Genomic DNA, 12454 nt, shown 5'->3' with positions numbered 1-12454 from the left:
AGGAAAGAGGAAAGGAAAAGGCGGGCAGACCATTTCTATCTTCTACCAATATTCATGTTCAAAATAGGAGAGGAAAGCAGGAGAGACAGTACGCTTGCCCTTACCTCACATAGTGCTGAAAGCCCACAACAAGAGTGATTCCATTGGACAGTCTCAAAGTAGGTTCATTCTCTGCCCTGCAAATCAAACCAAAAGCAAAATCTAAGTCATTTCTCAAATCAATCATGATTTGATGTATGATACAAATACCCAGAGATAACTGGAATTCAGCAACCAGAACCAAAACCAAAAACAACAACAAAAAACCCCCTCACAACCTTTAAGTTCATTCCCCTCAATGAAAGGGAGAAACATGTAAGATTTAGATGAATATATTTACTTGTTAAAAGATAATATAGAATAAGAAAATGTGAGGGTCTCAGGATTAGTTTCAAGGAAATTTTGAACTAAAAATTCAAATTGTAAACTTATTAGAAACACAGATCAATAATGCTTAAAAATCATTCAAAGCTGTAAAACTGCTTACAGACCCAAACATCTCTGTAGAGAGGATCCCATTCACCGTTACATTGAAATTAAACTTGAGCTGCAAAACAACAAATGAAGGGTGAGATTTCATGCCAGTCAGGATAGACATTAAAATGCCCATTGTAGAAGCAGTAGAAACTGCAAGAGAAGAACTGTGGCTCACATGCCCAACCCACAGGACCAGAAGTCTCAGTGGAGTTCAGGGGTTCCAGGGAACTACCAGAAAAGGACTTGCAACATCCCTTCCCCAACAGGCCAGAACCCCACTAACACTGAAGTCGCTGGGACCAATGCCCTAACCCTGATGCCCACAGCACCACAGGAAACTGCTGGAGTCAGATGGATCTGAGAACTTCATTTTTCAACTCAGTGCACTTGTGCAAGCAATTCAGTCCATAAGGACTCTTACTTTCTCCTTTCTATTATTTATCAGCTTTGCATGCATGTCTAGGGGGGTTGCTTTCTTTTGCATTGCTTGGCTAGGCTTTAAGACTGTTGAAGCTTCTCACTCAGCTTACTTCAGGGTATTGTTTCTACACTCTTTATCTGCACCTCTCATGTTCCCTCTCTCATCTCTCTTCCTCTCATCTGTATCCCCTCATTGTGCGTTATAATTGTAATCTTCCACAGATTTAACAATCCCAACTTCCCTTGCCCAGCTACTTTACACTGACTTACATTCTTTTAATTATCTGTATATGTTCACATTGGTGCAGTGTCACCAGAGGCCAGAAAATGGTGTCCAATTCCCTGGAACTGGACCTGACAACAGACTGCTTAACCACTGAGCCATCTCTCTTGCTCCCAACTCCTCATCTTATCAACTAAAGTCAGAGTAGAATCCATACTACTCTTGGTTGTTTATTATGAAATATGGTCCACTTTCATTACTTGGTAGATGTTTGTATACAGTATAGAGCAGCTGAGCTTTCTATTATTATTATTTCTAATAATAGAGCAGTAGCTGCTCTTCCAGTTGTTTCCTAAGAGAACAGAACTTAATACCAAGCACCCTGAGCTTCTGGACTGAATTATTTTCTGAAGTAAACATTGAACTCTATCACGTCCAAGCCCTACTTGAAAATTGTGAAGACTTCAACTGATTAAAGCAAATAAGCCAAGCAATGAAACAATGCCAGATGGTAAATCCCAGTGTAGTAACATAAGAAATAGAAATGGCTAAGATAATATAATTGCTCCAAAATTAATAATCATATTAAAATTCTATCTAAGGAAAGAATGGTAGATGAAAGTCTAGACAGAACTCAAAAGAATGGTTATGAGTATTCAAAGATACAAATGAAATAAGTGAAAAAGGTAAATAAAAAAATTTATCGAATAAAAAAAATTATATCAATGAAAAAAAAATAAGTGAAATAAGGAAGGCAGTGGTTATTATAAAAGAAGAATTCCACAAACAGAAGTACTAAAGAAAAACAAGCTGAAACACTAGAGGGGAAAAAACATAGTAAGTCAAATAAAAGAACTCTGGAAAGTCTCATTAATATAATGGAAGAAAATAATATGTGCATGTTTGAAGACAAAGCAGAGAAATCAGAAGAATTCAACAAGGACAGAGATAAAATAAGAAGACCATGAAGATGGACACACAGACACACACATACACACAGACACAGACACAGACACACACACACACACACAAACACACATGCGCGTGCGCGCACATGCACATGTCACACCCAAATAATAGTTAAACAAGAAAGGAATAGGAAAGACAAATAGTACAAAATCAACAAAATGGCAGGAATCAATATACATCTTTCATTAATGACTCTGAATATTAATGGTCTTAATTTTTCCACACAAGGCAAAGGCTAGTATACTAAGCAAAAAACTAGGAACCATTTATTTGTTGACTCCAAAAACTTATTTCACCACAAAAGAAGTACACTTTTGAAGGACAGAAAAAGGTATTCAAGTAAATGCTCCTAGGAAAGAATCAGCTGTTGCTGTTCTAACATCTGACAAAACAGACTTCAAACAAACTCTAGTGGGAAAAGACACAGGCAGTCACTGATTAAGGAAAAATATATGTCAAGAACATAACAATTTTAAACCTTGTATGCGCCAAATACAGGAGCACACAATTTGTTACTAAAAACAAATGTAACTAGATGTAAAGTCACAGATCTGCAGGACAATAGTTGTGGGTAGCTTCAATACTCTTACCAATACGATAGTCAATCCCAACAAAAAATAGATAATCAGAATCAAATGAAGTCATAGATAAATGAACTTAACAAAAATCTACAGAATATTGCTGGATACAGAACAGCTGATGTAACTTTCTCTAAAATACAACATAGGTTAGGACAAAATGAAAGTCCTAACAAACACAGGAAAATGAGTAATTCTTTGTGTTCTATCTGATCACAATAGCTAACATTTCATACCAACAATAAGGAAAACTCTAGAACACACACAGACAATACAACTACAGTATGGTGCAAACAACACACTACAGAATGATAAAAGGTTCTTGAAGAAATCAAGAGATAAAGACACTCCTAGAGACAAATAAAATGAACACAACATACGGAGAAGTATGGGGTATGATGCTTGCAGCCCTCAGAGACAAGTGTAAAGTTCCACATGCTTACAACTAAGAAGTGAAGTGAATGAACAACATATCTTAGAGCTCCAGAGAAAGAACAAGACCCAAGTCAACAGACAGAGAGAAGTCACTCACAATCAGGGCAGATATTAGTTACATGGAAAGAAAAATAAAGATAAACAAGATAGATAAATCCCTAGCCAAAACTAACTAACAGAAAGAGAAGACCCAAATTAATAAAACTAGACATGAAAAGGGAACCATATAAGTGCAATTCAGGGAATCATTAGGCCTTATCTATATCTATATCCATATATATACATATATATACATATATATATACATATACATATATTCCCCTAAACTAGAACACCTAAAGCTCATGACCTACCAAGATTAAACTAAGGTGAGGCTGGCATGGTGGCACATACCTTTGATCCCATACTCCAAGGACAGGCAGACATTTGAATTCTAAGCTAGCCAGGGTTACTCAGGTTCTTGTTTTGGCTTTGTTTTAAAGAAAACATAGATAAAGTGATAATATTTAAAGAATAAACAACTTAACCTTGTGATGAACTATGATGATTTTTCGTAAAAAATGCTTTATAACCAGACAGTCTGTCATCAAACTTTGAGGATTTTCATCAACCTATAACAAGAAAACACAATGTTAACTCCAACAGTGCAAATGAGTCAAGTAGGCATTTCTCCCTATAAAAGTGGATATTTAGGTCAGTTTAGGTATATCCATGGAGACATAACTTGAAAAATGAGAAATGTATAAAAAAGGGAAGATAGGGAATTGACACTGATAGAAACCTACTTCAGCAGGGCAATGGTGGTGCATGCCTTTAATCCCACCACTCAGAAGGTAGAGGTAGGCAGATCTCTATGAGTTTGAAGCCAGCCTAGACTATAGAGTGAGTTCCAGAATAGCCCAGGCTAGACAGAGAAACCCCCACCCCTCCAAAAGAAAACCTACTTCATGGAACTTCAAAAGACAAAGGAATAAAAGATCTGTGTAAACCTACAATGCCAAAACCACTTTTTGGAACATATCTGGAGTAATTAAAACTGGAGATGAGTAATTCTATTGTTATTGTCTAATGTGCTTTAGGATGATCTGTATTAAGAGAAGTGAAGGGCTGGGGAGATGAGCAGTTAGTAAAGTGAGTGCTTGTAAACATGAAGATATTCTGTAGCAATTTCCTGGAGGTTGAAACTGCTGGGAGTAAGACTGTAGAGGGAAGCGCCTCAAGAAGTAAACAACTCAAAATAGCTTCAGGAAGTCCCTGAAACTGATCAGATGCACTAGACCCCTTCCTCCTCAAGAATAAACAGTAGAGACTGCGGAGATTCACCCTAGGACAGACCCCGCCACTTGAAAGAAAAGTAAACCAGCCAGGCTGGCTAGGAGAGGTTTAAGATAACTGAGCCACCTGGAAAGGACATACTCCAACCAGTCGAGCTGCCTGCAGGCTATGCAATGAGCTCCAGGTTCCAGCTTTTGTGAGCTGTTATCCATGCTGGGATTGGCCTCGGGGATGCAGCTGTTTTGAGTCATTTTTGCTCCAGTAACTCCTGACCCATATATAACTCTGTAAGTGTACACACAGCCATCTTAGGATCTTTTATCAACACAACAAGCACAGTCCACAGCCTATGACCAGCTCTTAAAGGGGGCAATTTACTATTCTCTGTTGACCTAATAAAATTTGCTTGGTGCTTCTAGTCTGATTAGATGCAGTACCTGTTTTCTGTTTCTTTCAGATCTCATATATCTAAATTATAAAATGTTTTATATTGTCATATAAATTACTTATTTCTCCTACTGAACTATGAACTAGGTATTTTTATAGACCCATATATGCAAATAAGTTACATTAGTGTTTTATTGATTCTTTGTGAATATTACATCATGCACTCCAATCTTACTCATTTTCCAGTCTTTTCATATTCGCCCTCCACCTTTGTAACCTCCCCTTACAAAAAAAATTAAAATTAAAACAAAATGAGCCAGGCACTGGTGGAACATACCTTTAGTCCCAGAACTTGGGAGGCAGAGGCAGGGGGATTTCTGAGTTCGAGGCCAGCCTGGTCTTCAGTGTGAGTTCCAGGACAGCCAGGACTACACAGAGAAACCCTGTCTCAAAAAAACAAAACAAAACAAAAAACTTGCCATGGAAGCCTCGGTGTGTCATAGTGTATCACATTCTATACACTATGTGTATTGTACCCCTTTTGTTCAAACAGCTGTACTTGCAAATGTTTACTGCAATGAGTCATTAGTTTGGTTCGAAGCCTCTGGCTTCTGCTACAGCATCAATACTGGACCCTCATGAAGACTCCTCTCAGATATCCCACTGTTGTCCTGACACTGGAAGTCTTGAAACTTTGGATCTGTAGATCTCCCCCTTCATGTGCTACAGCAGCTCATATGTGGGGTAGATGTTAGAGAGTAGGCCATTTCAAAGCCCTGGATCTGGGCCTGGGTGGTATTCCAGTTGGTCAGCCTGACAGCTCTCCCTTGCCCACATCATCAGGGCTAGCTCTCCTGGTCTGCCCAGGCAAGGGGGTGTGGTCAGCTCTCCTGCATCAATGTTGCCATCATGGAGTGGTGATAGGGTGAGACCAGCTCAGCACAGACATCATCATGGCCCAGATCACAAATGTCAGCATGGCCTTTGGTGGTAACATGGGCCACAGACATTGACACAGATCCCTGCTCAGTAGAGCTATGGACTCAGACATGGTTCTTGGTGGCAGCACTGGCCCAGGCGGACATCACCATGGCCTCTCATATCAGGCTGTTCCTCACTACTGTGGCATTCCTGTTCTGCCTCTCTTGATAGCCACCCCACTTCTATTTCTCTCCCATTTCTCTACCACATACTTGCTCATCTTCGTGGCATCCACCCTGGAGCAGCAGGCTGGGCCTGTGGCCTCTGGCTGTCTTCTGACCTAGCCTGTGCCTCCTATGTTCAGAGTGAAGTGGAAACTTAGAGGGTTCTTTGGAAAGTCTGTTGGATGGTGTTTTGCTAGGGCAAACATGTGAAGGACAGTCTAGCTGAAGTGGACACAGGTGAGAGACTAAGGCAGACTCCTGAAGGAACATTTCGCTGAAGCAGACACAGGTGAAAGGATGTTCTGCTAAAGCAAGCACATGAAAGGGCACGTGATGAAGGATTCTTCACTAACAACACACATGTATTGGTCCATCTTACATTATGTAGTCGAGCTGCTTTTGTTGGTACTTCATAAAGAGAAACACACCAAAAAACTTCCGGTGGTCTGCTACAGTTTCTTGCAACTTCCATGGACTCAGGCTGACATCCAACAGTGATGTCAACTGAGGCGAGACACTTGCTGAGGTGAGACACATGCTGAAGCAAGGCACGTGGAGGGCATGTGATGCTTAGAGAGAGTATAAAAAGGACTTGACAGTAATGGGGGCTAAACTAGGCTTGTTTACAGATCTAGCTGTACAATGCATTGGTCTTATGTCTTCCGATGATCTTTGCTTTGCTGAAAGATCACTTTGCTGATCTTCACTTCCCTTAGCTGAGGCTGAGGCTGAGGCCTGGCTGTCTTTACTAGGTAGTGCCACCGCTGCTGCTGACCCAATTCTACTGAACTGTATTGCTGATACTTCTGTGAGGTGTTTGCAAGTGACTTGAGCTGCTGCTGCTGCTGCTGCTGCTGCTGCTGCTGAAACCTATGAACTGAACGGCCGATTTCCATACAACACAGATAACAGTTGTTCCAAAGAACCCTTTCTAAACTGGTCCACTTCCCACATACCCTTTCTTTTCTACTACCTCTGGTGGGTGGTGGGCTAAAAGGGAGGTTAAAGCATTTAAGAACCATCATTAAAAATAGGTTTTGAAAAATATTAAAGCTACAAATAAGTTTACTGACAACTATATACAGAAGCATAGCAACTTAGCTATACCACCAAAGAAAATGTTTTCCCCTTACCCAACCACCATTGACTGCTTATGGATCCTCAGGGAGGGGGAGGACCTTGTGGGCCCTGCTTAGAAGTTTACTTTCAAACATAAACTAATACAGTCATGTTTCCTGTACTAGTCTCCAGGAGAAAGTATCAGTTTCTCTTTTTCCTCTTCCTCCTTGTTAGGTACAGGTAAAATAGATAGTGATGATGATGATGATAGACAGGCAGACAAAAAGAAAGATCTATATATACTCACATGCAAAGGGATAAATATAGATGTGTGTGTGTGTGTGTGTGTATATATATATATATTTCTTCCTCTTATATAATACATCCCAACTACAATTTCCCCTCCCTCTTTTCCTCCCAGTCTCTCCTACCTCCCCTATCCTCCAGATCCACTCCTCCTCCATTTCCCTTCAGAAAAGGGCAGGCCTCCCAGGGATGCCAACCAAACATGGCATATCAAGTTACAATAAGACTAGGCACATCCCTTCCCATTAAGGCTGGACAAGGAAACCCAATTGGAGGAAAAGGGTCCTAAAAGCAGGTAAAACAAAGATAGCCCTGCTCCCACATTGTAACATATATGCTGAGGGCCTAGGTCAGACCCAGATGGGTTCCGTGATTGTTCCTCTCTGTGAGCCCCAATATACCCTAGTTAGTTGCTTCTGCGGGCCACTTTCTTGTGGTGTTCTTGATCCCTCTGGCTTCTCCTCTTTCTCTCTCTTCTGTAGTATTTCCTGAGCTCTACTTAATGTTTGCTGTGGGTATCTGCATTTGCGCCCATCAGTCGCTGGACAAAGCCTCTCTTTTTTTTTTTCTTTTCTTTTCGTTTTTTTAAAATTTTCTATATTCTGTGTTTACATTCAAAATGATTTCCCCTTTCCCGGTTCCCCCCTCCCTATATGTCCCATAAGCCTTCTTCTCTCTACCCATTCTCCAATCACCTCCCTCCTTTTTCTCTGTCCTGGTACTTCCCTACAATGCTCGGATCAAGCCTTTCCTGGATCAGGGCCCTCTCCTTACTTCTTCATGGGAGTCATTTGTTATGCTAATTGTGTCTTGAGTATTCAGAGCTTCTGGGCTAATTAATATCCACTTATCAGTGATTGCATTCCATGTGTATTCTTTTGTGATTGGGTTACCTCACTTAGGATGATATTTTCCAGTTCCAACCATTTGCCTAAAAATTTCATGAATTCATTGTTTCTAATTGCTGAGTAGTATTCCACTGTGTAAATATATCACATTTTCTGTATCCATTGAGGGACATCTGGGTTCTTTCCAGCTTCTGGCTATTATAAATAAGGCTGCTATGAACATAGTGAAGCATGTGTCCTTATTGCATGCCTGGGAATCCTCTCGGTATATGCCCAGGAGAGGTATAGCAGGGTCCTCCGGAAGTGTCATGTCCAGTTTTCTGAGGAACCGCCACACTGATTTCCATAGTGGTTGTACCATCTTGCAATCCCACCAGCAGTTGGAGGAGTGTTCCTCTTTCTCCACATCCTCGCCAACACCTCCTGAGTTTTTAACCTTAGCCATTCTGACTGGTGTGAGGTGAAATCTCAGGGTTGTTTTGATTTGCATTTCCCTAATGACTAATGATGCTGAGCATTTCTTAAGGTGCTTCTCGGCCATTCGAATTTCTTCAGGTGAAAATTCTTTGTTTAGATCTGGACAAAGCCTCTCTGATGATGATTATGTTAAGCTCCAGTCTACAAGTTCAGCAGAATACCTTTAGGAATCATTTCATTGACTTTTGTTTTCAGGTCGTGTTGGGTGCTATCCTACTTCTCTGGGCTATCCAGCTTCTGGTTCCTAGCACTCCAGGCAGTGTCAGGCATGGGCTCCCTCTTGTGGCATGGGTCTGAAGTTGGATCAGTCATTGGTTTGCCATTCCCACAAGTTCTGTGCCAATTTTATCCTAGTACATCTTGCAGGTAGGACAAATTGTAGGTTGAAGGTTTTATAGCTGGGCTGGTGTCCCAACCCCTCCACTGGAAGCCTTGCCTAGTTACAGAAGATGGCTGGTTCAGGCTCTGTATCCCACATTACTAGGAGTCTTAAGCTAGGGTCACCTTGTAGACTCCTAGGAGTTTCCATTGCACTAGGTTTCTACTTCATCCCCCAAATGCCCCCCTTCCAGTTGTCTCTCTCTCAGTACTCTCTCTCTCTCCAGCCTACCTGATCCCTCCAGTTCCCATCCCCACCTACCCACAGTCCACCCACCAAATCTATCCTAATCCCCTTTCTCAGCAGATCCATATGTCCCACCCACCCTGAGCCCTCCTCGTTACTTAGCTCCTCTGGGTCTGCAGATAGTAGCACGATTATCATTTACACAACAGCTAATATCCACTTATAAATGAGTACATACTATGTGTGTCTTTCTGGGTCTGGGTTACCTCATTCAGGATGATTTTTTCCTAGTTTCATCTATTTTCCTGCAAATTTCATGATATTTTTTAACAGTGGAGTAATACTCCATTATGTAAATTTACATTTTCTTTATCCATTCTTCAGTTCAAGGTTTCTATTCCTGCACAAAACATCATGACCAAGAAACAAGCTGGGGAGGAAAGGGTTTATTCAGCTTACATTTCCACATTGCTGCTCATCACTAAAGGAAGTCAGGACTGGAATTCAAGCAGGTCAGGAAGTAGGAGCTGATGCAGAGGCCATGGGGGGATGTTTCTTACTGGCTTGTTCCCCTTGGCTTGCTCAGCTTGCTTTCTTATAGAACCCAAGAGATAGTACCACCCCTTACTTGTGTTTTTGATGACAGTTGTAAGGTGGAACCTCAAAGTAGTTTAATTTGCATTTCCTTGATAGCTAAGGAAGTCGAACATTTCTTTGTTTCTTGTCTTTTTGAAATTCATTTTTTGAGAATTCCCTGCTTAGATATGTATCCCATTTTTTGTTTTGTTTTGTTTGTTTTGGTTTTTTGGATTTTGGTTTTTTTCGAGACAGGGTTCCTCTGTATAGCCCTGGCTGTCCTGGAACTCACTCTGTAAACCAGGCTGGCCTCGAACTCAGAAATCCACCTGCCTCTGCCTCCCAGAGTGCTGGGATTACAAGTGTGCACCACCACTGCCCAGCCCATGTATCCCATTTTTAATTGGTTTATATGATTTGTTGGTGTCTAGTTTCTTGAGTTCTTTGTGTATTGTGCATATTCACTCTCTATCAGAAGTACACCTGGTGAAATTTTTCCCATTCTGTAGGTTGCTGTTTTGTCCTATTGATAGTACCCTTTGCCTTACAGAAGCTTTTCAGTTTCATGAGGTCCCACTTATTAATTGTTGATCTTAGTGTCGGCACAACTGATGTTCTCTTCAGGAAGTTGTCTCCTGTGCCAACATGTTCAAGGCTATTCCCCACTTTCTCTTCTATCAGGATTAGTGTATCTGAATTTTATGTTGAGGTCTTTGATCCACTTGAACTTGAGTTTTGTACAGGTGTACATACCACATCCAGTTTGACCTGTCTCATTTCACATTGTATATTTGTATGTACACATGCATATCTCCATATATACACATATATATATACATATCTCCATATCTCCATATATACACATACATGCATATTGCCATCTATTTTATCATTCAGTACTATTCTAAAAATAAGTATAAAACTGGATGAAGTTCTTGTCTGTTTGTTTATGTTTGTTTAGTCCTGGCTGTCCTGGAACTCACTATGTAGCCTAGGTTGGCCTTGAACTCAGAGATCTTCCTGCCTCTGCCTCCCAAGTGCTGGGAAAAAAGACAAAGGCTACCACACTTGGTTTAAATCTGGATAAATTTCTTTGTAAGATGAGGTTTTGCCGGGCAGTGGTGGCACATGCCTTTAATCCCAGCACTTGGGAGGCAGAGGCAGGCAGATTTCTGAGCTTGAGGCCAGCCTGTTCTATAGAGTGAGTTCCAGGATAGCCAGGAGAAACCCTGTCTCAAAAAAAAAAGATAAAGTTTTATGAAATCATACTGCACTGGAAGGATTTGTTACCCAACCTAATGCAGAGAGTCATATAAACATCAAAGTCACAATCTCTTTTTACATGAGACATTTCCCAGAGATTAATTTTCTTCATATGACCAAGTTAAATAGATCATTTAGTATAGTCTTTTTATGAGTGTTTCAACTGATGTTTGGAGTAAATCTTGCTACTTGATACCACACACACACATACACACACACACACACACACACACACACACACACACACACACACCTCTTCAATCCTACAATGAAATATTTGGCATTCTCTTATCACTCTCTTTATTTAAATACCTTTTAAATAGCTATATGATATTAGAAACAGGGAGATGTAATAGAAACGATGCTTTAAGGAAGTCCTTGCTCCTTCTAGGACTGTTAACTATTTTACCTCTCATCTCCAGGCTTACTCCTGGTCACTAAACTCACAGATCTCCTCTGTGCTTCAAGTATCATTTCACATTCAAGTACCTGACCAAGGAGCTAAGCGTTTATGTAGCTCAGTGACTGACTGTTCATCCAGCATTCTTAAGGCCCTGGGTTCAACCCCCAGACACTAAAAATATTTTGCCTGTCAAGAAGATGATCATATTAAGCAACAATTTAGTCTTAATTTCATGACCTCTTCAAAGACCATGATCTTCATTTCCACTCATTTTTAACTATTTCCATAGTTACATCTTAGAACTGATTCTGAATACTTTAAACAAGCGGTTCTAAACTTTCCTGTGTTAGTCAGGGTTTCTATTTCTGTACAAACATCATGACCAAGAAGCAAGTTGGAGAGGAAAGAGTTTATTCAGCTTACACTTCCAAATTGCTGTTCATCACCAAAGAAAGTCAGGACTGGAACTCAAGCAGGCCAGGAAGCAGGAGCTGATGCAGAGGCCATGGAGGGATGTTACTTACTGGCTTGCTTCCCCTGGCTTGCTCAGCTTGCTTTCTTATAGAACCCAGGACTACCAGCCCAGGGATGGCACCACCCACAAGGGGCTCTTCCCCCTTGATCACTAATTGAGAAAATGCCCCACAGCTGGGTCTCATGGAGGCACTTCCCCAATTGAAGCTCCTTTCTCTGTGATAACTCCAGCTTGTGTCAAGTTGACACACAAAACCACCCAATACACTTCCTAATGTCACAACCCTTTAATAAAGTTCTTCATGTTGTGGAGATCCCCAAACATAAACTTTACTAACTTTAATTTTGTTACTCTTATGAATCATAACATAAATATCTGATATGTGACCCCTGTGAAGGTGTCACTTGACACCACTATGGGTTTCAACCCACAGGTTGAGAACTACTGCTTTAAACCAAAGTGCCTCACTCATATGAAAAAGATACACACCAGTGATTGCCAGTGGCTTCTTTCATAAGCCAAATTACACGTACT

The 12454-nt window shown here is 40.8% G+C and overlaps 1 protein-coding gene across 1 annotated transcript in view; it reads right to left on the bottom strand.

The window, feature by feature from the left end:
* C1H11orf80 (chromosome 1 C11orf80 homolog) overlaps positions 1-12454 on the bottom strand; it is a 76862-nt gene that overhangs the window by 31691 nt on the left and 32717 nt on the right. The window contains 3 exon segments of the mRNA XM_052193364.1: positions 105-176; positions 531-586; positions 3669-3752. Of these exon segments, the coding sequence (XP_052049324.1) occupies positions 105-176; positions 531-586; positions 3669-3752 (212 nt within the window).

This window comes from Apodemus sylvaticus, chromosome 1 (assembly GCF_947179515.1).
Source record: "Apodemus sylvaticus chromosome 1, mApoSyl1.1, whole genome shotgun sequence".
In the NCBI taxonomy this organism is placed as follows: Eukaryota; Metazoa; Chordata; class Mammalia; order Rodentia; family Muridae; genus Apodemus; species Apodemus sylvaticus.
The sequence above is the reverse complement of the archived record's forward strand: the minus strand, read 5'-3'. Positions and strand labels throughout refer to the sequence as shown.